Below are 22,113 nucleotides of genomic sequence, written 5' to 3'. Positions count from 1 at the left end.
AATTTATCAAAATTCCACTTTTTATCTAAATAACGGACAGGTTAACAACTACGAATCATGGAGCACAGATCTTCAAAGCAACGTAGTAAGCGTTAGGGCATAAAGATATTGCAAAATCTTGTACTTTTTTTCTAGCAATTTCTTTCCACAAATAGAGCGGCAGTAGTGGTCATATCTGAAGCGTCAAAGAAAGTTCGGAAGATCGTGAAATGACGCTCTAACCCGGTATTTTCGCCCGCTTGAAGTATTTAAGCCGACATGAATAAACACGTACTTGGACTCGTGGCATAAATATTTGGCATCTACAAAAGATTGTCTGAGCGTGGTTTAAGAAAAACGTGTAAACAGAGAAAAACACAGGTCCACTTTGAACTTCGGGATAATTTTCGTGCGATGTTTTAAATATATTACAAGCTACTGGAAACAACAGTAAAAAATTAGCATTCATGCCGCCATATCGCAGAACCGATGGCGTGTACGGCCAGATAAAAACGGAGCAATGAGATCAATTCTAATCAAATACGCTTACATATAGAGTGCCATCCTCACAAAAAATAGGCGAGAGTTGCTTCAGCATATTTTAATAACTGCCAGCATACGTGTTGTTACAGTTTGCTTTGTTGTTCTTGACTTCTTTTTCTCTTCTAGACTAAGAAGTTACTTTCGAAGTATTGTGGTACTCAACGACATTGAATCTATAAAAAAATTCTCTGTGGATAACCAAGTACTCGACCGACCAGAAATCATGAATTTTGGTTGCGGCAGCTACAAAGGTTAGTTTGGCATATAAAAGTTCAATTGCTCATTACCTTCATCCTCAGAATTTCACATAAGAACTGTAAGGGCAATACTTCAGGCAGATAGATCCTGCTAGAACACCTTAAATTAGAATGGTAAAAGAAGTCTGCTGCGTGGTGCCTCTTGAATGACCTAGTGGCTTCTTAAGAGTACATGTATGCCATCGCTTGCGCAGCGCTAGCTATAACCAATACATCATTCATCTGCTTTGCTTCAAAATGTTAAAACTTGCCTGGCCAAGCATAGGCTTCATATTAAGTGACACTTCCTATACCGTTGCAGTGACTTGATGTTGGCTTAACCGAATCAGTTATATCAATAAATAACAATACCTGTCGACGATGCCAACATTCGTCGAACATATTCTGGGCACGCATATAAATTGATGATCAATTCTGTTAACTGCGTAGCACTGTTAACCTAAATGTACAGAGTGTACGTTTAACAAATATTTTGCCTTACACACTAAACAGCGCTCGGGTTATTAAACTTCGAGACGCCATAACTTGAAGAATCAACAAAATTCGATTCCTCAGGGTTTTCACCATTCAGCTAAACCTGACCACAAGGCAAAACTGATGAAACGGGCAGATGAAACGTGCCTATTTTTATCAATTTCAGCTTAATATTCCAGCTGGAACTCAAGCAGCACTTCACACACGCATTCTTATTTTTTCAATAATTGACAATACAAACTTCAGGCGAGTCATTACTGTATAAAAGAGTCCCTATTGAATTATTGCCCCATCCATAAGCACATGGTCTGTTATTCTAGTGAAAAATCATTTTTGTCTCATGATTTTTTGTAGGTGTGTTGATCATGAACGGCAAGGTGTGGAGGGATAACAGAAACTTTTGCATGTGGACGCTACGAGACCTCGGCTTTGGAAAGTCGACTGTGGAAGACAAACTGGCGGTGAGCATGCCGGAAGCAAAGTACTGATAAGTGCCACTCTGTGTTTATTGTAGGGAACACAATTATTGTAGGAAACAATTGTAGGGAACACAAGCGGCTACTTAAACGACCTCTTAGGTTACCTCCTATAAGCTGCAGTAATACAGAGGGCTTGAAGAAATTTTATGTAAGTTGTTGATAATTGTACCCTACATTTGGCGTCGTATTTCATAGGTATGTAACCTTTTCGCAGCGTTCCCGTGGTTTAACCTTCATTCTTGTAGCCTTGTACTGATTTCTTCGACTATGATCGCTTTGCCTGGACCAATACTCAAGAAATTTAGGTGACCATCTCAAAACTCTAGGACGCAGTAAGCCTGGTTCTGAGCCCCGCCGCGGTGGTCTAGTGGCTAAGGTACTCGGCTGCTGACCCGCAGGGCGCGGGTTCGAATCCCGGCTGCGGCGGCTGCATTTCCGATGGAGGTGGAAATGTTGTAGGCCCGTGTGCTCAGATTTGGGTGCACGTTAAAGAACCCCAGGTGGTCTAAATTTCCGGAGCCCTCCACTACGGCGTCTCTCATAATCATATAGTGGTTTTGGGACGTTAAACCCCACTTATCAATCAAATCAATCAAGCCTGGTTCTGAGCCCTCAAGACGCTGCCTCAGCTGATTGTATGTCCTAAGAAATCTTTCAAGATGTTCAAACATTTAACACGTGCAAGTATACCACGTTCGCTTCATATTTATAATGACAGGCAGGTATTCATCTAGGTTATCCTCGAATATTTATCGACACATGAAGACGTTATTTAAATATAAGGAGCTGTCTTGTGTAGTATCCTAGTAAGAACACATTCTTATTTTGTGACGCACCCTGCTGAGAAGTTTGTTTTACAAACTGAGCTGTACACTCCCATAAAGAAGTGTGCATCTAAAACAGCCCAATCGCACCAGTACAACAGGCAGATGGATAGTGCAGACGCTTGGGAGATTCTGATAAACGCCCAATTTAAAAGTGACAGCTTTAAAGAGCTCATTCCGCCGAAATCTTGTTGTCAGAATCGGCGCTACATCAAACATTTTTTTCCGAAAAATTGTCAAATAAAATAGGTAATAAATGTTTTCGTTCATGTGAGAATCGCCCAAAAATTGTCTACGCGGTACGTAGGTGTCTTGAACATTGTCATGCTAATTTCTCAAACTGCGGTGAAAAAACGCAATATGAATACCATTTATACAGTAGAGGGAGTCCCCAACAATTTTATACTGCATAGCAGACGCGTAGAATCGCGCGACACTTCAAAACATGTGAAATACTGAACGAGCGTTTGTTTTAAAAGTCGACCCATTATGAAACTCTGAGACGTATTTAATCATCACCAGTTGCGAAAGCATCAAGAAAGGAAATAGCTGCGTAGCCGCTGCTCATAGGTGCGGATCGACTGCTTCTGGCGCCAATATTGTGGAACAAACAGCCTAGCGAGGGTCAAATAACGCCCACAACGAATGTTTTCGAGTGCAATAGGTGACTAGTAACAAGGGCAATCGCAGGGAACTGTGGCACACGACGGCTTCCGGTTTGACGCACCACGCGGGTTAGCAGCGGCACGCGCACATTTTTGTACCACTCCGTTGAAAAAAGCACCTCTCCGTGCAATGTCAGTGCCTTAGAAATTGTTTTTTTTTTTTGTTTATGCTAACCGTGACTGTGACGATGACTAGCTACGAAAGCCATGAGTGGTTAAGGAATTTTTTCATCGCACTAAAATGATCTGAAATGTCTTTAGGCTGCTCCGGGGTATATACTCTCAGTTTGGCAAGCACATCAGTCGATACAGAAAACAGTTTTCATTTTATGATACGTTACTGCAGATAAAAAAAACACCATTTTAATGATCTGAGGGGATGACTGTAGCAGTGAGCTGAGAGTTCATTTCGGGATCACTGCTTCGGCCGACATCTTCAGTCGATCGGCATGAAGCGTTGAACTCATTGAGCACGTTGAGATATCTTTTTTTCTAGCCTGCAGCGCACTATAAGATGCATTTCTTAGTCGAAGCCAGATGCCTATTTGAACGCTGGTCTTGATCAAGCTGTGCGGCACGGCGGCACATAAACAGTACAGTAAGACATAGACGACGCCAAATTATCGAAATACCACGCTTGTTTAACGCGCCTCTTCTTCTGGATTCTGTCCTGGCTCACAGCTTAACTAAAATGAACGCAAATAGACTCATTTAGCTCTTCGTGTAAACTTGCTACTCTGTGAAGATTTCATGTTTTTTTGTCATATATATGGGCGCAATGGCCGGCGCTCATCACATGGCAGGTAGATTTCACCCGCGCGTTCCCATAATATGTTTGCTAGGTGCGCCGGCGCGACAATCTATTTTTTATTATAATATTCGCGCTAATTCATGCGTAAGCTTTTCTTTTAGTGTGGAGTGCAGATGTACCTGTGATAAATGTTTTTCGCACAATATGTCTTCCTCATAGGCTACCTGTCACTGTGGCTCCCTTCACAGCCGCGGCCCACCTCATTTTTTCCTTCATTCAATGGGAATTGATACCTACGTTTGCCTTTCACGTTCGAGTTGGAGCAGCCAATGGCTGAACAACCAACCATGATTAATGAGAATGAAGATAAACGGGCGACCGCGCGCGCGAACGCCGAATAATCTGAGGCTTGCGGCGAAGCGGTTCGCTGTCGTCTACTCTTCTCGAACAGGAAGCCGGTAGCAGACGGTGCATCTCACAATCCCTCGCTTTTTTACTTGTGACCTATTATGAATACGTTCTGGTTGCAGCCCAATCGAGACGGCCAAGAAACGTCCCAGATGGCCCATGAGCACTTCGATGCCCCCAACCGCATTGCTGTTAGGAAAGGGAAACTATGTGTGAGTGTTCTCGCTCGTCATCTGCAGTTCCCCCCGTGCGATACTAATTAGTTCAGGTGTTTCTGTCGAAATTTTATTAAGCGCGCCTTTCTCCAGCCTCTAAAAGCATGTAGATGCATTAAGCAAAACGACGCGGTGTCTTATCGACGTCACGGTAGTGTACGACGCACGCCACGTTATTCGATGCGCGCAGCCAATGCCGTCAATGGAGATAACATCACCGTAGCGGTTCTGGTTCTCCTAACACGTTAAATAGCGAGCCCACTGCACAATGTCCCCATGCCGATCTAGTGCTGCGTATTGGGGAAGTACTCCTCTTTGCCTCGATGTGCTTCGTCCGCCCATGGAAAGGACGTTAGCTTTCTCAACAATTTTCAAGAGAAGGCCACGCCTGCCCTTTTTGTTAGGATATTTTTCCTGGATTGAAACGACAGTAAAGGTGAACACGAGGATATGTGTGAGAATTGCGGATTTCTGCAACTCTGGCGTTCGCAAACAACATATCACATATTACTGCAGAGCAGCTGCTTATATTGCTGCTTCGGCTTTCAATTGAACGTTCATGCCATCTACTAGAAATGCAAAGCAGCATCGGAAAACCAAATTTGAGATAATCATGCCTGAATTTCAGTTATGGGCGTCGGCAGGGTGCAAGCACACTAAGGGGAGTCTTCAGGGGTAAGTGCTCATGTAACTCACAAATTGAAAAAGTTGCGCTTTAATGCGCCCCCAGCCGATGAAAATGACGGCAGTTTGGCTCAGTAATGTTTGCTCAAAGATGACGCAGTTCATATTATTACCGCTCTGGGCTATCCCTCGGGTATAAGAATATAACAAATACGCTGCTTGTATTACCACACACAGGGCCACAAAGATTACGCGACAACGCTTAAGGAATGTGTACTGAACAGCAAGAATAGGTTTAACTCATGAATGTGAGTTAACCAGTGCGCAAGGCGTGCGCATGTCTTGATCAGTAAACTGCGTATATATGTGCGTACACTCACTAAAGAAAGCTGTGATCTCAGATGTTCAACGCAGTTCAGCTGCCCTCATGAGGTGCGCTTACCCGAGACGATTTGGTGGTGGTGTCATCGGCTGCCTGTCTGAGGGCCTTCACGGTAGCTTTTGGGTCGGCACCTCACCTAGTGTAATTCGCCTACGCCTGTAGCCTGCGTGCAATTAATGGCTGAAGTCTGGGCGAGGCGCTGAAACACGGTCGCAAGTTTACCGAATACTGGAGCGTAAGGCAGCTATAGCAAAAGTTACTGCTAGCAAAGTGATTGCTGCACACGTTCGATGAAGGCGTGGGGCGTTTTTCTTTTCTCAGTTTGATTATGCACTTCTTCCTCAGCTTTGTGTCCTTAGGATAGCTGTTAAATCTAACGCCCTTTCATGGGCGGGTGGTCATATAGGGGAATGAATGAACAGTATCAAATTTGAAGCATTTCTTAGCGAACTTCGGCGACATTGATCGTAAGTATCTATCTATAGCCGCCTTTAAGCTCTCCTGGCCGTTTCGATAGTGGTATCAATACCAAACTTGGTATAGCATAACATGACTGTATGACGAGAATATCCGACTAGTCATAACATGCAAATCCTGACATGCATGTCATGAATGTCTTGATTTACACTTGATGGTCCTGCAGCTCTTGCGGTGGTTTCGTTCACATGGCATGTTACAAAACTGGTATGGTATGGCATGATTGCATGGCGAACACAAGCGACAGACGCTAACATTAAATTCATGACATGCGTATTATGTAACAACATGACTACATGCCACACTCATAATGCGCTCGCGGCCATTTCGCTGGCGTCCCATATACCAAAATGGTATTAAAGTACGTGATTGGATTACGAAGGTATGATACTGGTGCAAAAATGATAAACATAAGTTGTGTGTCATGTAACAACATGACTGCATGTTACGCTCATGATGCACTCGTGGCTGTTTCGCAAGCCTTACATGTATGAAACTCGGTATTACGTCAGCGCACGGACGACATAGGTAAATGACACATTCAAACATGATAATCACGACATGTGCCTGTCATGTAACATCGCTTCAGGCCACATTGATGATGCACTCGTGGCCGTTTTGCTAGCTTTACCTATGTGCCAAATATGGTAATACGTGACGCCAATGAATGACAAAGGTATGTGACTGGTGCAAACGTGATATGTCATGAGATCCGTGTTATGCGAGAAGATGACTACATGCCACAGTTAAGGCGCCAATACAATTGGACGTGACGCGGTGTGCGTGCTCGCCGGCGTTCATTTCGTCGCGTCACGCCGGCGTTGCCCCGGCAGGCGGGGGTGCTGACATATACTCGCAGGCGTGTGCCGGGCTGCGTTCCTTTGACGCATGTGCGTTTCAGCACGTCCGGCGTCCCTACGTCACGTAAAGAGGAAGACGCAGTGTTGTCTGTGTGACGCGTTGGTGTGAGGCTATAGAGTGCTCGCGTTTTGTTGACGTAGCGTCACTGTGCGCTGCGTGCGCGTGCGTCATCGCTACATTGCAGTATATTGAACCCTTCATGATGCACTCGTGGCCGTTTTGCTAGCTCCACATATACAAATTTGGTGTTACGTGCCATCAATGAATGACAAAATATATTACTGGTGCAAACATGATACTTCTGACACGCGTGTCTTGTGAGAACATGACGACATACCACGCTCATAGCGTGCTCGCGGCCGTTTCGCTAGCTCCACATATACTAAATTTGTCATCTCGTAAGGTGAATAGTTGATGAAAGTAAACGACACATTCAAGCATGATAATCTTGATACGTAACTCATTAACGGCATAATTTACCTCCACCTTATAACATTGTGCTGATTTTGAAGTGACATATCAACATTTCTCATGCGTGCTTCGCATATTATGAATTCCTTATGTGCGTGGAATCTGGCATTTTTTTTCAGCATTGCGCAACAGTCACCGCGGAGACAAGCGGCTGCAGTTTTGAGAAACAAAGAGCGGTGCTTTTGAAATGAGTGTTAAAAGAGGGCATAAAGGTTACTAGAACATCGCCGGTATCCACCACACACACGATAACCGACTGAACTTCTTCTTTGCGAAGACTTACCACAATTGATCGATATGTGGGGTTCAACGTCCCAAAACCACCGCGACGCGACCATGTGATTAGGAGAGACGCCGTAGTAGAGGGAACCAAAAATTTTGACCACCTGAGGTTCATTACCGAGCGCCCAAGTCTCAGCGCATGGGCCTACAACATTTCCGCCTGCATCGGAAATGCAGCCGCCGCAGGCGGGAATCGATCCCGCGACTTGCGGGTCAGCAGCTGATTACCTTAGCCACTAGACCACCGTGGTGAGGCAGCTTTGCCACGACGATGGTTTCGATACGGAGCCAAGCCACAAAAATGTGCAAATACTTGAACTGACGTCATACAAGCGTGGTTCGCAGCGCCAGGCCTATACCAAACTCCACATGTGCTAGTAGGGGGTTATCTTTTGTTATTACTATGAGTTCTTGCTACTTCTAATCGCTTTGTAGTGGTTGTGGTACACCTGGACTGAATCCGCAATACTTTTGAACTAGAATAATTGGCTAGTATCGTCTTGCATTGTATCCAGGCTGTTCTGCTGATGTCCTTGATGTCCTAGGTCTTCCCATGACAATCTTAGCATAAACTGAACTTCTTACTAGACGGCTCTTCCTATTATATGTGAAAGCGGAAACATACGGTGAGAGGAAAAAACCATTTCGCTTCATAAGAAATCATCGAGTAAAATACAAAGCAGTTACAACTGCCTGTTTATTTGAGACCAGGCTGGAAATATTGACAACAATATTACAGCCCTATCATCCCGCATGTTCTAACAAACATCCAGCATGCTTGTTTTGTGGGTTTCGTGCAGTTCTTCACGAGACTACAGCGAATGCGTTCATCTGCATGTTTGTCAACCTGTGAAGGTGTCCTTCCTTTGGGTCCAAAAATAAAATGTAAAGAGCGCATGCATCTGCACACAGAGGAGCACATGAGCACGAGCGATTGTTGGTGCTTTAGGAGCCTGGCGCCGTTACGCTTTCTGTGCCCGTGATTTTAGGTCAGGAGCTGGTGCTGCGGAAGCCATTTTTATTTCGTTGTTGAAGAAGGTACGGTCCCTAACGAGGAACAATTATGACAACCTCTGCAACATTGCAGGCCCTCTGAGCGAGCACATTACAGACCTCAGCACCTTCGCGAAGGGCGGCTTCTCACTGTAGGGTTGGTATGGGAGGGGAGTCAAGTAGGCAACGGCGCACTGTAAGATGACGTGAAAGGTTCTGGAGTATTGCCACTTCTTCGATAGGCGTCCGTATAGGGAACCGAAGCTCAACTTGGCAGAGCGACGACAACGCCACGCCTGGCCCTGGCGGCGAGCTCCGAAAAACTTGAGGAGAAGTGCGGGAGAGGTCGCAGGCGAGTCTGTGTGTTTCGTCAAAACAGGAGCGCGTGCCCCACGCACGCAAAGCGTTCTGCTGTCGGTACGGCGAACTTCCGTGCCGTGCCGTCAGCTTGGCGTGCTGAAACGAGATGCTCACTGTGCGATTTGCCTCTCCAAATGCAGAAGCGGCGCCACAGAAGCGTCAGTGTTATCTGAAGTATTGTTCTGTTGTTGGCTGCTACAACAATGCGGACAACCCCAAAGAACGCTCTCTACGTCTAAAGCTGTTACAGTTTCTCAGGAAGTCAAAGCCGGCGAACACCGCCGCGTTCGCGAAAGATAGAGCAAGCTTGACACTAGAGCCGGACAAAAAAAAAGTGATAAAAACGAGGCAAGCACTTCAACTTGACTCACTGTGGTTAAACTTCAGCTGGCTGCCTTGTCCACAACGAGCCATGCTTGCATGGCCCGGAGAACATAACTCTAATACCTCCCGGATATTTTAATGCCATGACCGTATACCTTAAGTTTTTATTTTTTTACCATGCCGTGACCATTTGCGTATGACGGTACACAGCTGGTACTGCTAGATACCACAACAAAACAACAATATATGGTTTTTATTAACGTCAACGCCGCACATCGATAAAGAACGCGGCTTCATGTTGACAGAATAAGACTTTACTCGAGGCATACGTCGTATATGGTATTGTCACGGACCTGAGAAATGCATTATTCTATGAGTCAGGCATCCTTGTCTTCGCCTGCTCCACATCATAAACTTGACCAATGAGCTGTACTGCTTTTGTTAGATTCGCTTCTCGGAAGTACTTGTCCAGCTCAGATATGTTTCTAAAGCCGCACTGTGCGCCCTCTTAACAAACACGTATGCGAGCGGCAGCGCATTGGCGGGAAGGATAGACGCGTGGTATACATCACCAATTTCTACTTTTCTACCAAAGATGGCCCTGCTAGTCCAGAGTCGCAGCACCACCACTAGTTGTTTAGTCTTGCTATAAAGAGTTGGGCATATGTTATGCATAAACTGCAGATTTGGGTAATTTTATGTCTGGAGCCGCCAAAGTGGGACAGCCTCTTTTCGTGTGAACGACACTAGTGGGAGTTGGTATCGCTGTCTTGGGCGTATGCATTGCTGTGTGACCTCGTGTTTTGTGAGAAGTGGGGAAGCTGCTTTTGTGCTGGCCGCCTAAGGGCGCGAGGCTGGTCGATGTGTGAGTTCTCGAGGGAATGAATGAGCGAGTTTATTATCATGCACTGAGGCGTGACCATGAGCCCCGAGCAGCCGTACGATGTGGCTTTTGTGTAAAGCAACTTTCAATGTGCGTTAAGGATTAAAATGAAATGTTTCTGGAATACCGCGACTTGTTAGGAAATCTCGACATGCCACTTCGAAACTGATGAGTATGGCTTTCCAACACGCTGGACGTGTGTTGAATGGCCAGGGTAACATCCAGAACATTGTCCCAGATGGTGACTGAAGACGGAGAGGAGACCCAGGCAGCACTTACTATATCATGTGTCACGTGTGCCGCTAACCTCCACCGAGGTGTGTCCGTTCGCTACGGGAGTCGTGTTTATGTAAAGACCCTATTTTGTTTAGCCTTTCTGAGAGTGCGACTTTAGTATCCCATCCGTGCCCACCGGCGAGACGGGTGGCGCTGAGGTTGCATGTGTCGTGGTATATGTTAAGAAAGACAAAGCACTCTTGTGGGAAAAGTATGAAGGTATGGTGAAATAAAGTGAAAGCTATTTGGATGACTTCTGCTACTAAAAATCGCACCGTCTATTTCTATTCAACAGTCGCGCTGACACTTTGATGAGGAAATATGAGAGTTATGCCGCTGTTGACACGCATCAACGGGTGAAGTAATTGCATATGTGTCAGCGCAATTTAGACAATAGCCTTAGGAAACACACAGAACACAGACTAGCGCTGACTTAAAGCTTAGTTTATTTGCACTTAAACAAGCATTTTTATGCGCCGAAATCTTTCTGTATTACCTATAGACAGAAGGGCAAGGTGAAAGACGGTATAGGTGGAATTCAGGATCTATAAGCAAAAAGACAAAAAAGTACGAATGGTTACAGCGGGCCCAAGTATGAAAAATAATGCGCATCTATATCCCCCAAGGCAAGCTGAACTATGAAAACAAGACGGCACATGATTTATACTCTAAAAGAGGCACCTTCAAAATGAAAGCTGACCCAGAGCAGGGCGTCAAGTGTTTAACTTTTCCTGGTGATAAATAAAGTGAGTGTCCAAAGAACAAGCGATAAAAAACTGAAAAGCACGTGGGGATGAAACAACAATACATAACAACCTAGACAACAGATATCTGCATCACTTACTAAAACAATACTTTCTTGCGCTCCCGAGGGACTCGTGCTATACTTAACTAAACGCGTGCAGAATCAATAAAAAGAAGCCCAGGAATGGACTGAGGTACATGAAGGGACCCGTCGCCGGGGTGTCAAACCACGCTCTGTGAATACGAACTAGTTTGTGTCAAGTAAAACAAGCGTTAGGTAGCACAAAATATCAGAATACGGAAACATTGAGAGAGCGAACCGACACGTCAAATAAAACCATCTAAAAAAGTGAGCCTCAGCGCCTGTTAGAGTGACAGCAGGCATGCTTACAACTTGATCCCCAGCTTTAATAATGAAAACCGCTGCAACAATTTCGCGCGCAGTCCTATCTTTGGCTTTTTTCTAAAAATTTGGCGCCGTTGAACTTTGGTATGCAGCCACAACGCTTACACTGCTCGGCTAGATGGCTACCAGCTTTATTGCGTGAATTCAAGCTGTGCTCTTTTGTGCGTTCATTAAAACATCTCTTGTCTTTTATCATATCGTCTTTTATCTCGCTGTTCTGTGTATAGGTAATGCAGGCAGGTTTTGGCGAACAGAAAGGCTTGTTCAAGTGCAGATAAACTCAGTTGTAAGTCAGCGTTCGTCTTTGTCCTGCGTCTCCTGTGGTACTTGTCTAAATCACGCTGAAGCATATCCAAATATGTACGAACTCAACCAACTCAACTTTCTTTTGTAAGAGTTAATCTTCCCCTGTTGATCGTTTAGCCGTTCGCACATGGAAGCCATGAAAATCGTTTCAATGTTTTTCGTACACGTATAAAAAAAAAACGGTATCACAAAATGCGTATCTTTATAGCTCATATTTCTACCGTAGTATTATCCTCTGGTGTATTCGCGAAGAGTAAATAATCATAGCTAAGGCATTCATAAAATGTAATGATATTGCTTGTATCCTGACATAAGATGCCCTACGCCATTATTTAACTAAATATCAAAAGTGGTGACGAAGCGGCCAAACCACAATAATACGTTTTGGTATAAAAATAAAAATACTATGACCATACTTTCCCATTTCTCTTAACATTATGAGATCAGTACTATTTCAGCACCAGTATGAAGCCTTTACGAAGAATATATGAATAGAAAATTTTACGTAAAGTGGGTCTAATTGAGTGCACCCTCCGCATAAGCGAAGATGGAGCTCTAGAAAGTATTCTGTTTGCTAGTGCTCGCCAACTGAAAACGACTGCAGTACCAACAAACGCAGCGATTGAATTAGCACGAACGTTTCATGTGCCCTCTGGTTTTTCCTCAACAGATTGAGTTCCGTATGTTAGAAGAAGAAATTGAGAAAACCGAAGGGAAGCCAGTGTACCTTGGATTACAGTTCATGGAGTGCGCTGCAAACCAGCTTGCATCCTTCTTCATGCCAAGAATACAAAGTGACAAGCGTGCGCGCGATGAACTGAACGCTACATTGGCAAGGGTGTTCGTGCTTTTGCAAACAATGCACCACTACCACTTCTGGCCTCGCGTCTGCCAAGCCATCGCATCGTTCTTACCTTTTACAAAAATCTTCAAGATGAAGGACGCAATCAAGAACTTTGACAATTTTATCATGTGAGTTACCATGCTGCGATTCTATACTACACAAAAAATTGCCAATGCGTGACTGAAGCCTTCATATCAGAATAGGAAGCACGTAACCAACAGTTGTACAAAAACTTTCCTTCATCGTTAACCAAGAAATCAGCGCCGGAGAACAGTAATTCTGACTTCTGCAAGTGTACCGCTATCTACCAACGTTACATAGTGCCATGTGACTTAAAAATGCAGGCTAATAAACAGAATTAATAATTTCTGAATAGTGAAAGAATGAGAAAGTTGATGCTTTTATAAAGGATTTTGTCCTTATCGGCAAGTTTAATTTCAATCGTATATATATATATATATATATATATATATATATATATATATATATATATATATACATATATATATATAAATATATATATATATATATATATATATATATATATATATATATATATATATATATATATATATATATATATATATATATATATTAATATATATATATATCAAAACGCCAAAATATGACTCAGTCATTCGAGTGAGGCACATAAATCAGCGACGCGAAAATGAAAATTTTAAATAAAATGGTTCAAATTGAGACATTTTCTCACAAATATATATATATATATATATATATATATATATATATATATATATATATATATATATATATATATTACTTACTTTATCTCGGTAAAAAAGAGAAAAAAAACGCTCGCTTGAGGTAAGAGAAGGTAATTAAATTATGTTGCTTTGATTTTCCTGTTACCTCGAAAAAGAATACAATAAGATTGTATCACACATGAAATGATAATCGAAATGCAAAGTCATACAGAAAAGTTTCAGACAACCTCTGATGCTGGTTGAAATTTTCCAAAACGTTCATTATTGATTAAGGTAGTAATTGAATTCCTGAGAAATACCTATAGTGCGTGCTCAGCTTTGTACCTAAGAGCACTTGTGGCACAGCACAAAGACAAGCCTTAGATGATCTCAGGACAATATCAGTGCACGTTATTTCTATTAAACTCAGATGACGACAGTCTCAACACCAGTGCATGGACATAACGTATACGAAACTACAATCAAAACGCCAAAATATGACTCAGTCATTCGAGTGAGGCACATAAATCAGCGACGCGAAAATGAAAATTTTAAATAAAATGGTTCAAATTGAGACATTTTCTATATGACGTGAAGTTCTTTATTATATCTAATGCAATGCCACTAAACAGAAATGAGCAATCAAGGGGGAAAAAGGCCACGCTTGCATGCAATGGGCAGCAAAGTAAAAGACAAAGCTGGAAGAGCAGTCTCCCTAGAGCATTCCTTTAAACACTCTTGAGGTGGCTACTTCTATCACACTTCCGCACAGTCAACCAATTTACACCTAAACTTAGTTTTGCCGTGTCTATAACACGCGTACATAGATTGGAGCATTCAACGACTCACTAGTTACGCTATTTGCATTGTGAGACGCCTGGTTTATCGCTCCAAAAGGCTTGAAATAATAAGTGAACGCGATCCCTTATCTGACATCAAGCCTGTACCGAGTTGGGTTGCAACAAAGTTTCAAGCACTCGCATAGCTTAGTGGTGGAGTACTAGGCTACCACACTATAAAATAATAGATAAAACCATCTGTATAACTACTTTGTCTATGATATTTAACAGTAAAATTGTAAAGCAGCCCTGAGTATTGAGACCCAATCGGTCTCTTCTTGAGCAGATGACTACTATCCGATCGGCTACGAAGTAAGCCGCTTTTCTTAGCCACTGTTTCCTCTTTACTGTCGGTCCCACGACTCTCGTGTTGCTGCGTTTTTTTTTTCTCCAGTGGTTAAGAAAACTGAGTTCGCACTAACATACACTAACATACACACTAACCAGGGTTACAGTTGGGTAGTTAATACTTTCATCTGTTGTTTGGATATGTTAAGAAGCGCCATTGGATGCCGCTATTTTTCGTTTGGATGACGCGGGCAGTCTCGAAGTTGATGCGAATATGCATCTTTTCACTTTGTTAGGCCAGAGTGGCTCGTGCAGAGTTGAAGCTGCACATTACGGTGTTGCCGCATACTTTCCCGTTTCCGTTTACAGGCTGAAAATAACGTATATAACACACAAAAAATCCATAAAGAAAAGCTACACTAGTAGAGTTCATCGAAAATTAGAATACATCAACTGCCATGCTGTTGTTATTATTGAGGTTAGAAATTTTTCGAAGTGTTCACAGCGCCAACTAATTGGCACCCCACTGCTACGAAATGAAAAGTAGTATGGAGAAAACTTTCTATTACATGAACATTCAAGACATCGTTTGTATGTTCCGAGGCATAGTAAGCATTTTAATCAATCTCCACATGAACCCAAACTGTTACTTGATGCTTTGTAGGAATGAGCAATGTCCATGCATATAAGAAAGAATTACTCTTAGTTGCATAATATTTTGTTATTGCAGCGGAGTTGACAATTAGAGTTGGTCAAAGGTACGGAATGATCACTTTAGGAAAGTGCTGGCTGGAGATTGCGAAAATATTGAAGACACAGTGATTGCGGTTGTAATTAACGCCATTTCACACTTCCAGTTTGACCTAGAAGAACAAAAAATCAGACCAGGAATGATTTTAACGTTCGAAGTTGGAAGCTCTTTTCAATAGAATATGTGGGGCTTGTGGTTGAGCGCAAAATTGTCTGAATAATTAGGAAGGTATAATTCTGGGAGTTGGCCACATTTTTCTATAGCCTCTTTATTTCCTACGTGCGATAGACTACCCTCCCAGTATAATAGATTGTTCACAACAAAAGAATTGACGTTTCGGCAAGTTGAAATTGGTTGTACATCTCTGAAATCAGGTGCGCAAAAAAAGAACAAGATAGCACAAGAAATACAATACGCAACAAAGTGCCTTCTCACAAATATGAGCTCTGTGATCTGTTGTAATTCTTGTGTACTCGGGTTTTGCGCTGCATATTACAGAGAACCATTACCGACAACCACCAGCTGTTCTACTATATTACTTTTTTTGGGCAACACGTTTGTAACGATTATTGGTTGTGGTTTGTTGTTAGACTTCAATATTGTTGTTAGTGTGTTGATCAGTGAAATTTCGAAATGTGCTGATGTTGCGCGAGGAAAGAGCGATATTCATAGATGTAATATTTTGTGAGACAGTCTTCAAGGCCTCAGTTAGATTGCTTAGAAAGAAGCCAGGTAGGAGTTACGCTGTCTTTATGCACCGGAAGACAGATTTTATTACTTCGTATGGGAAAAGGAACGCATGGTTGATGATATTGAGAAGCGAACGCCGATGTAAGCACAACCACCGTTACATAGTGATTGGTAGAAGACCGGGCAGGTGATCTAAAGGCTCTGGTTCTACTTGGGTCTGATTTTTTATACACAACTATTTCTTTCGAATTGACGTTATAATTATTACACTTCTTTTAATAGGTACAAAAAGTCACAGCTTTGCCGCGATAATAAGTACAAAAAGTCAAGCAATGCACGCGATAGCAACAAATTGAAAGGTCACGCGCAGTATGGAAAGCAGGTCGAAACATTCCCCGCCTTCTTCACGCACGAATGACGAACAAAACGTACTCACAGGTACAGATTCACGCGTCTAAGCGTCTTATTTGTTGCTCTACTGTGTCTAAAGAGCACGCGCTTTTCGCAAACGGAGACTGCAATGATTGTAGTGACCTTTGTGCACCTATTAACTGCAGCAGAATCGTTCCAGGTAAAGCCCAAGGCCAGCCAAGGCGTCTGACCTTCCCCTTCTTTCCGCCGCGAGATACTGGCGCGTGAAGGAGCGTCGCTCCCATTCTCTAAGCTGGGCAAAGTACGCCTACTTTGCCCGGCTTAGAGAGAAGAGCGGGCACAGCCACACGATGTGGCGATGCGCGCTCATTGCGCCATCTTGCTGGTAATGCTAAAAATAGTATCCCCCCCCCCCCCCCCGAGATGCTCTGGAGCAGCGGTAAGCGGTAAATATGAATAGTTCACCGTTTGAACGTTGAAGGATACGCTCCGGGTTTGCTCTTCTTGCGTTTTCATATATATAGACCCGTATACATTTACTGTGTATGACATTGACGCCGACGCCGGCGGCAAAATCCAGCCGAAAGTGTCCAAATAATTGATATTTCAGTAATAATGTTCCATACACCATTCCTCGCTTGATTGCCGGTTGTTTTCAGTAAATCGCACATTCTATCTTGTAGATATTCTTGCTTGATAGATAACCTACAAAAGTTTTAGAAATTATGCACTACTCGGTTCTTCTCAGCCAACATGGTGAAGATAACCTTTTCTCTATCAAACTTCAAATTTAATGACAAAGAACAGAATTTGTCTGATAGTGATTGGAAAAAACGTGGAGAGAATGTTGTGATGTTGAATCCAACTAATGTACCTTAACCATGCATTACTGCAGAAATGAAATCAGCAACCACGTGGAAGACAGCGGGCGAAAAAGTTTCATACAAACATACAAAGACAAGGTCAACGAATCTGCGGAAAACCAAGACTATACTTACAAGAGTGAGTTATATTCCCAGCTTCTGTATTAAACGAACACTCCAAACTAATAAGCACGACGTACGGCAGTCAACTAAATTTCTTGTTGCCATGCTTCAAATGGGCCAGTTTATTACATACTAGTAGCATCACTTCAGGTCAGTACAACTGTCCAGTGCAACTAGATTACTTTAGTGACACGTACCAACAAAAATGTATAGCCACAATGTAATTTACAGCAGTCCAATACACTCACAGATCACGCATCACTGAAGCAAACGAAGAAAAAACACAAAATACACTTGGGTTAAACAGAATCACGTATTTTTTGTGAAGATAAAAAACAGTGTTTCTCCTTTACAATATATTTGAAAACAAAATTAGAGAAAATTCAACACTCCCTATCCTAAAGCAGAAAAAGAATCACACCATATCCACGAAGTGAATGATGATGAGTGGGGCGAAGCTTCAAACGGTTTTATGAGCAAACCGTGAATCATACTCTGGCCGCGTCCATTTATCTGTCTGTCTGTCTGTCTGTCTGTCTGTCTGTCTGTCTGTCTGTCTGTACGTTCGTTAGTCCACTCATCCGTTCGTTCGCTCGTCTGTATGTATGTATGTATGTATGTATGTATGTATGTATGTATGTATGTATGTATGTATGTATGTATGTATGTATGTATGTATGTATGTATGTATGTATGTATGTACGTATGTATGTATGTATGTATGTATGTATGTATGTATGTATGTATGTATGTATGTTTGTATGTGCACCGCCATATCGCATCTTTTCATCATATATTCATCATATACAAGTGAATGTCCGCGATACATTGGACATTCCAAGGCCTACAAAAACGTGAGCTAGCTACTACATACAAGAGACGCGCGACCAACGCCTAGGAGGTGGCATACACGTTTTAAGGAGCTTCGCCTTTAAACCGTGTATGCCACCTTCGGATGACGGCAACTTTACCCCCCGTTTTTATCTGTTTAGTAAGGAACCGAATCATTATCATTCAAATTTTCGGCAACGCTGCGAATAGAGCTGATTGTGGTCATCGGCGTGCTTCGGGTAAACAGCGCCGACGCCACAAGATGATTATGGTGACATAAAGTACATGTGGAAATAAGCCCATTTTGCACTATCCTGGCCACATGCCGCTGATGGCTACGCATTGAGACATCGTATGGTGGGTCGTTTCTCTTATGCCTTAGTTGGAGCAGTGAGCACGCAGAACTGTTGGTCTGTATTTTTGTTAATGTGTGTCGTACGATTCCACCACACGACGAAAACATAAGTACTTCTTCAATTCCCAATCATTTGATCTGCTTGCGGCATTCATACCTGTGAAGACTGCCAATAAAACAGCAAGTATTACGCATACATTAGGTAAAATTAGTATACGAGTGTATGATAGTGTGCTGCTTTATTTCCAAGATTATAGATACGTACTTTTAAAGGCTGCAGTGCTTATTACGCTGCACTGACAATGTGACGCTGTGCACAAAAAGGCGGCGTTTCTAACACTTCACTAAAATGGCATGATGGTGCCACTTACTTGTGGCTCTGCATTTTAGAAACAAAACTTTGGTTTCTTGAAATCACGGCCAGATGACGTTTATTCCTCACGTAGCGCACACTGACCTATCTGCTCCTGCAGATTGTCAAATAAACGTTTCGTGCTCTCGTTCCAGACAAAAGGCTATCGTTGTTCAACGACCTTTGCAAGTGAAGCATGGAGATACGCGACCACTTTTTGTTTCAATTCATCAATTAGCATACTTCTGAGATTTCGTTCCCGCGTTCGAGCAAATTACGGGAAACTAACTTCCCTATTTTCAGAAATATGACTTTGTAACTCAATACCATGCGAAATTAAGGCAGCGTCAGCTGCACATACATTTCATAAGCTTCCTAAGAATGACTGTCTCGGCAAATTATGCGAGGAAGCACACTAACTTAGGAATCTCCCATTTTTATTTCTCTTTTTACGTTTTCTTTTTTTATTTTTCACATTGCGAATGCTTGATTTGTTATCCTTACCGCTGAATATTTGACGTTTTTTTTCTCTCTTGAATGAATCTTGCTTCTACTATATAGTCGCAATTTTTATATTGTATGGTATTTATTGTTTATATACTGCTGTTGTGTTAAATCTTATTGTGCTCACTTTATTTCAATCAATGCATGACGCCTGCATCATGAAGATTATAAAAGGAACATTGCGTTTTGTTTTTTAGCATGTACATACTATTGTACAGTCATGACTTCATATACCATGTCAGTTTAGTTGTTCCTTGTTGCCTTGTTTTTTTCCCTTTATTTCTTGCTTTAATTTTTATGCGCTTTGCTCCTTTAGCTTCCCTGTATACGTTTTACATGTATTTTTTTCTCATTCTGCCCACGACATCTGCCTTACATCAGTTCTAGTATCAGGAGGTACCCCCGTCAGTTTTTGCAACTATAGGACATCCAAATGCTATACTTATCACTAACAATGTTACATTGTATGCAAAGATATTGAATAAAGTTGACTTGACTTGACTTTCATATTCACTGAAACGAGATTATGTGGGCCTATCGCAAATTATTGGAATGTATAGAGGGCTCTACACTTGATAGTAGCAAACAGTGACTGGCCACTTTTTTCTTCAAATAATTTTCTCTTAAATGCCGCACCTTTCGTACACTTCAGCGAGCATGCTTTAAAGCCAAACATATTTATTATGTCATTTACGTTTGGGCTCCCCAGTTTCATGTCCTGATTCTGGTGAGTTATCCGTATAAAATCTGATGAGGCTATACAGCTTAGCTGCCATATTTATTTTTGCGCCTCCAAATAGTGTCCTACGTGTTTACAGTGTCATAACTACGATACTGGCCTCATATTCACGAAAAAATATGATGCTTAAAATGTCTGAAACAATCGCTGCAAGGGAAACCCCCATTGGTGCTCTCAGAGTAAGACATCACATACAATTTTTGTCATAAAATCAATGTGCTCAGCCTTACCGAGAAAAATTTGGGGGGGGGGGGGGGGGTTCATGGGAAGGAATCATTCACGTTCATTACAGCTCTCCTCAGCGTCTGAAAATGTCCACTAAGAGATGCATGCTGCGGTTAGCGGAACGCGAGTTTTCTATAATTTTCATTGTATACATAATGCTGATACTCACGTCAACCATGCCCAATTTTATTCTCCTTGAGAAAAGAAAACAGTTAAAAGAAGCGGTACCCAGTTGCAGGCAACGAAGACCCACTGTAATAGTCTGGAAGAATTGCAGCATTGCACTTGAAAGCACGTAAATACCAGAGGGTTTAACATTGTAGAATGAAGTTCCATGTGTTTCAATTAGGTGTGATGCTCAATGTCCTCGGAAGCCACACTTTTTAAAGTGCGATAGTGCAATTTGACAAGTGTAATTAAGTAGGTCTGTGCTGAGTATACTTGAAAGTGTTTTTTTTTCCTCTACTATATTTGTCACATATGTTTTTTTGCCACTTACTTCCTATTCAGTTACGGCAAGAAGCTGTTACTGTCGCTGAGAGGTGGCGCTTACTTACTTTCTATTCAGTTACGGCAAGAAGCTGTTACTGTCGCTGAGAGGTGTCGCTCGCTGAGAGGTACAAGTGTCCCCAAACTCTGTATATGACCTAAGTTTGTAAATTGCAACGTATGAAAAGCGTGCTGAAAATAAACAAGTTCTAATATATGTACTGCGGTTCTTTTTTAACATGGTGAATTTACCGAATCTTAGCAGTGTGCTGGCAGCGTCCTCATTTTTTTTTATTCGGGCCCTCCGATATGGGTTTCATGTAACCATACTCTCCCAGTCATATATTTGCCAACTCCTTTTTTAGACATCTTGCGCATGAAACAACTGAAGAGTTCTTACTAACAGGAGTTTTCATGGCGTTGGATGAAAATCGTAGGTACTTACGAACATTACTTATACTCACTGACGCTGAATTTTTATGCCTTTCAGATCGCTACTTGGTGGGCCACATAAAGATGTTTCTCATAGGAGGCATTGACGGCCCAAGCATATCGATGCAGATGCACATGGTGATGTTCGCTGCTCGCCCAAATGATCTCCAGCTGCGAGTGCAGCGGGAAATTGACACCGTTATAGGCCACCAAAGATTGCCTACTTGGGAAGACCGAAAACTCATGCCTTTCACAATGGCATGTGTCTGGGAGCTCGAAAGGTGGAAAAGAACGGAACCGTTTGGTCTACCTAGAGGGTGAGTAGATGCAAACGTTCAGCAAGCAATGCGATCTACCTAGCTCTGGTTCAATCATAACTCCTTGATTGGCAAAAGTGGGGATGGGCATGAAATGAGAGGGCTCGTTCAATTTTTTCTCTAGATCTCCTTATCGCCGTCATCATCATCATCATCACCAGCCTAAGTACGTCCACTGCAGGACAAACGCCTCACCCATGTTGCGCCAGTCAACTCGGTTCTGTGCTTGCTGCTGCCAATTTATACCCGCAAACTTCTTAATCTCATCTGCCCAGCTAACCTTATGTCTGCCCCTAGCCCGCTTGCCTTTTCCGGGAATCCAGTTAGTTACCCTTAATAACCAGCGTATATCATGTCTACGTGCTACATGCCCGACCCATGTCTATTTCTTCTTCTTGATTTCAACTT

The 22,113-nt window shown here is 42.5% G+C and overlaps 1 protein-coding gene across 1 annotated transcript in view; it reads left to right on the top strand.

Annotated features, from left to right (window-relative positions):
• LOC119167648 (cytochrome P450 2C28) overlaps positions 1–22,113 on the top strand; it is a 123,744-nt gene that overhangs the window by 80,558 nt on the left and 21,073 nt on the right. Inside the window, exons 3-7 of the mRNA XM_075865977.1 lie at positions 649–773; positions 1,608–1,714; positions 12,655–12,956; positions 17,371–17,477; positions 21,447–21,705. Of these exons, the coding sequence (XP_075722092.1) occupies positions 649–773; positions 1,608–1,714; positions 12,655–12,956; positions 17,371–17,477; positions 21,447–21,705 (900 nt within the window). The remainder of the gene's footprint in view (positions 1–648; positions 774–1,607; positions 1,715–12,654; positions 12,957–17,370; positions 17,478–21,446; positions 21,706–22,113) is intronic.

This window comes from Rhipicephalus microplus, chromosome 6 (assembly GCF_043290135.1).
Source record: "Rhipicephalus microplus isolate Deutch F79 chromosome 6, USDA_Rmic, whole genome shotgun sequence".
Lineage (NCBI taxonomy): Eukaryota > Metazoa > Arthropoda > Arachnida > Ixodida > Ixodidae > Rhipicephalus > Rhipicephalus microplus.
This window is presented reverse-complemented; position numbering and strand designations above follow the sequence as displayed.